Consider the following 4,729-nt stretch of genomic DNA (forward strand, 5'->3'; position numbering starts at 1 on the left):
TTTGTTTGATAATGATATTGATGATTTAATTAAAGAAACATGACAACTCTAAATAGTTTAGGCAACAAAGCAAACCGAAATTTGTTGTCGAGTCTCAACTCAACCGAAATTTGTTGCCAAGTCTCACATACTAAAAAATACATAGCAAAATTTCAGTAACTCAATATCAGTTGTAAGTGACCGTCTTCGGATATCCCAACAAAAACTAGCAGGAAGAGGAGACTCCAAGTAAGAAGAGAGAAAAAAAACCTGAAATGGATTTCGCTTAAGCAGCAGCACCAGCACCACCCTTGCCTTTCTTCCTCTGGATCTTTTTCATATAAAACTCCAGCTCCTTCCCCTCCAAAATGTATCTGTTCACAAAAAAAAAGGATCAACCTATAAATCCAACAACTGACAAAGTGAAAAGAACAAAGGAATCAAATCAAGAGAACATATGCTCCTGCTGCTTTATATTGTTTTCTATACTTACCCATCAGCTCTACCACACTGACCAGGACGGGAAGAGATGGCAGCCAATAATCTACCGCCACCAAATTGCTCCTCGATGTGGGAATCAAGTTTCTGACCCTGCTGACGCTTCTCCAGCTTCCGAGTCACATGATTACTCTTCTTTGCTTCCTCCGTGGGCCCCTCACCCTCCTGCCCACCAAAAATCAGTAGATAGTAATCATGAGATAGGTAGCCAGAAACTTATGAGAACAGAACAAATGGGTCTTTCAATTGAGTAGAGCTTTGAGTGTTGGAATTAAACAAGGGAATGCTGTTTGATTCCCAATCATACATATGTGCTTTTGAAAAAATGGGTGTGTTTTCACTCGTCCAAGCAGACAGCTGATATAAACACCATTTTTTGTCACGTTCATTGAATAATATGACCCCATGTTGAAACTTTTTAAAACCATTGGCACGAGTAATGCATCCAGTTAGTACTGATTGGGATAGTAAAAAATACAATAACTAAATCATGTTCTACAGATATTGTCATGGTGAATTCAAATTAAAGTAACCATTATAGCTGGGGTTTTTTGCTTATGTGATGGATTTTTGTGTGTATCTGTGCTTATTATAACACTTCCTGAAATTTCATTTTAAATTCTATCACTTACATATGCTTTATACGTTTATGTGATTTAAAGGGTCTTCACAGAAATTTCCATCCAAACCCAACATGTTTCTATTTCTCACATGGCCGAAACCAAAATGCAATACCAAAACTAAAACTTGAAACCTTAATCCAACTCGACAAATCCATAATTTTAGAGAACTAAAACTCAAACTGAGTCAAATCTCTAGCCTACTTAAGTTAGGGGACCAAATTTAGGGCATTTACACCTATCCTGTGGTTGTAGGAGATAAAAAGGACTAAAGATCCAATAGCAAGGCCAAGATCTCTACTGATGTAGAATCTACCATTGTGAACAGATGTCACATAACTTCCAAGTACTCACCCACCCATTTATGATTCCAATTGGCACTCTCCCAACTACTCAGCAGATTATGTTTACTTTATCCCTAAAAAATTTCAGTGTTATTTGGGTGTTTAGACCACAGCTGTGCTTTCTATTTGCCTCTTCAGCCCAAAATTATGAATAATGTTAGTTTCAATAATACCACATTCCAATTTCAAACAAATATAAAAATGGGAACATTTAGATTAGATATTAAGCATCGCTATAGCATGAAACAAAAAAATAATAACAATAATGAAGTTCTTTAATATGGGGCTCCTCCAGAGTGTTTTAAAATGCAGATGTGGGCAAAAACACGGTCAAAGACAATCCTAGTCGACTCTGCGTGCCACGCATGTGTACTCGGTTGACGCAGTCAAAACTCAGAAGAGTCAAAGCAGTATTGATTACATTTGTAGGGAAAATGCAGACTCGGAGAAGAACGCGGCCAATGTAAAAGGAGGTAACTCGGGTGAGTCAACGATGGAGTAGGGGCGTTTTGAAACTAAGCTTCTGCAAACTATCTGATATAGACAGCAAATTTCTACCTTCATGAATGACTTTCCTTCTCTCAAAAGCTAAAGTATTGAAAACTTAAAGCTGTAATGATTGAACTGATAACCGAAAAATAGAACTGATTTAATGATGGTGAAAACAGTTGCAAGGCAATTGATATCATCATGTAGGATTTTATGAAGTGCATGAATACAAAATTCTGAATTCATCCCCACAAAATGTTGAGGGAAAGACAAAAAATTGCTTCGGAATTCCTCAAAGACTTCCACATCTGCCTCTACTTCAAAGAAACTTGTTGCCACTTGTCTTGGAAGAAAATTTTGTGTGCTCATTATACTGCAGAACATAAAAAAGGATGACACAGACAAAAACCATCCCCATAGCTGTACAAGACATCAATTGCCATTGTTTGCTCAAGAATCCAATATACAACCAAATAGCAGGAGCTAATGCATTTACCATCAGCAATTGCTTTCAGAAAAATGATTTGAAAAAAATTGATCAGTTGTACTAGTAGTATAATGATATGCCAATCTAAATGAATATTAGAAGCCTGAACTTATTTTGAAGTAACTCTTGCAGATCCAACCAAACATGATACCAAATAGATTTCAATCCATATAAATTAACTAACAAAGCTCAGAAAAAAAAGTGATTACATCCGGCACCATTACAAAATTGTATATGAAGTCAAAGCATTAAATTAAGCTGGTAAAAAGATCGGCATCAGCTTTGCAAACAAGCAGCATCCAAGCCATCTCAATATCATAGAAACCCATATTATGTTGCACTAACGGAGCAAACAATCAACCATCGCATGGAAGAAATAAATAAAATCATTAATTCATTATGCTCATAGCAAAAGATATGCTAAAAAACTTTCAATTATTCAATAAACAGCAACAGAGACAATATTTTGAAAATTTTCAAAGTACCTCTGTTGCTTCCTTCTTAGCAGCAGGAGCTTTCTTCTTCCTCCCAATATCAAGACCATAGTGCTGAAGGTACCACTGCTTGAATGGAGCAGCATCAACTTGGACTATGGCGCTCTTCACCAGAGTCTGAGTCCTGACGAGCTCATTGTTTGAGGCATTGTAAACAACATCAAGTACACGTGTCTTACGAGTAACAGCCTCGCTTCCCCACGAGTAATTCCCTGTATCCAATCTAAGTGCCCTCCACTTCACATTCCCTCCCCTAACACGAACTCTCCTCACCGTTTTGTTGCTCGACAGCTTCGTATTCGCTGGCTGCCGACCGAGCTCATACCTTTAAAAACAGAAAGAATAGACACGTATACAATTTCAGGAAAGACCAGATGAGAAACCAAAAGATTCCAAAACTAAGGCCCTGTTTGGATCATAGGAATTTTTTGGAAAGTTTGGCAAGGAAAATTATTTCTAAAATTTTTCACAAAAATTGAACCAACCCTATTCAATTTTTATTTAGAGGGAACTTCAATTGATAATAATATCCCTGTAAATTAACCATAATCATGACATTTCCCTCTAAATCATGGCAATAAAAAAATTCCCCAAGAAAACATTTTCTGGCATAAATGTTTTTCTTGCGATCCAAAAAGGTCCTAAATTAAAAAAAATCCTGACGGATAACAAACAGAAGGTTCGAAAGAAAACAAGCATTAGAATATATGATTAAAACAAGTAATTTGCATACACTCATTAGATCGAAAACAGAAGTAGATGAAAGATAGAAAACATATACAGAGAGAGGGGCTCGATAAGAACTAAACACAAGCATCTCATTGAAAAGAAAAGCATGAGGGACTAGATTAATGGTGAAAAGGATTTCAATTGGATCCAGATCTGTTTCTTTAAGAAAGAAACGATCTTTGATCCTAGGGTTTCGTGACATGCTCTAACCAGCTGGAGAGCTTAAGTGAGAAACTCAGGTACTAGATTTTTTTATTTTTTTATTTTTAATGATAAATTGAGGTTCTAGATTAATGGTGAAAAAGCCTTCAATTGGATCTAAATCTGTTTCTTTAAGAAATGATGTTCGATTCTAAGGTTTTGTGATATACTCGAACCAGATCGAAAGCTTTAAGTGGAAGAAATTCAGGTTTTCTACTTCATGGAATCGGAGAAAGGGAGAAGAAATGCTTACTTTCTCTTCTTCCTCCAAGCTTTCTTCTTCCCTCCTGTAGCACGCCTCTTGTGCATGGAGTCTCGAGAGATACCTGTAAAGTACAACAAAACAAGGCGATGGGATTAAGAAAGAGTGTTTGAAAGAGAACGAAAGGAAAAATTATGGTTTTGCATAGAAAGAGATTCATGAAATTAGGATTCTTACCCATCTTTGCAGCCGGAGAACGACGACCTCTCTGTCTCTCTACGGTCCGATTGCTTGTCTATAAAACCCTAACCCTAACCCTAACCCTAAAAATGGGGGCTTTTGCCAAGAAGAAAAAGAGGCCGTTTATTTTAGTGAGCTTTTATACGGTGTAAGCTCGTAAAGTCCAGTGTGTTTTCAAAATGTACTGGATTACACCATAGGATGATCCAACCCGTCCATTTGATGGGCCGAAATGTAAATTGGGTATTCCCAAAAAATCATGCCCATGAGATGATCCTAGCACTCTGATCTATAGAGCTTTTCATAGTATGCAGTTCCTCTATAGATTGGAGGGCTAGGATCATCCTATGGATGTGATTTTTTGGGTAAAACCTATTTACATTGTGGCCCATCAAATGGAAGGGTTGGATCATCCTATGGTGTAAGCCGTTGAGTACTTTTTTTAA

At 37.0% G+C, this 4,729-nt stretch overlaps 1 protein-coding gene across 1 annotated transcript; it reads right to left on the reverse strand.

Moving 5' to 3' along the window:
• LOC143889778 (small ribosomal subunit protein eS8) lies at positions 1–4,431 on the reverse strand. The gene is made up of 5 exons (XM_077394129.1): positions 4,281–4,431; positions 4,095–4,167; positions 2,903–3,236; positions 473–642; positions 1–353 (listed from the first exon to the last, which is right to left on the reverse strand). The coding sequence occupies exons 1-5, from the start codon at positions 4,282–4,284 to the stop codon at positions 266–268; spliced, it is 669 nt and encodes a 222-aa protein (XP_077250244.1). The 5' UTR covers positions 4,285–4,431; the 3' UTR covers positions 1–265.
• Positions 4,432–4,729: the final 298 nt, after the last annotated feature.

Source organism: Tasmannia lanceolata, unplaced genomic scaffold, assembly GCF_043159265.1.
Source record: "Tasmannia lanceolata isolate RefF3 unplaced genomic scaffold, GAP_Taslan_0.1 ptg000013l, whole genome shotgun sequence".
Classification (NCBI taxonomy): domain Eukaryota; kingdom Viridiplantae; phylum Streptophyta; class Magnoliopsida; order Canellales; family Winteraceae; genus Tasmannia; species Tasmannia lanceolata.

Excerpts from the sequence above, each read along its gene's own strand:
- LOC143889778 (XM_077394129.1), bottom strand. Across the intron at positions 643-2,902 it reads CTAAGAAGGAAGCAACAGAG|GAGGGTGAGGGGCCCACGGA; the intron begins GTACTTTGAAAA and ends TTTGGTGGGCAG. Across the intron at positions 354-472 it reads CAGTGTGGTAGAGCTGATGG|ATACATTTTGGAGGGGAAGG; the intron begins GTAAGTATAGAA and ends TTTTGTGAACAG.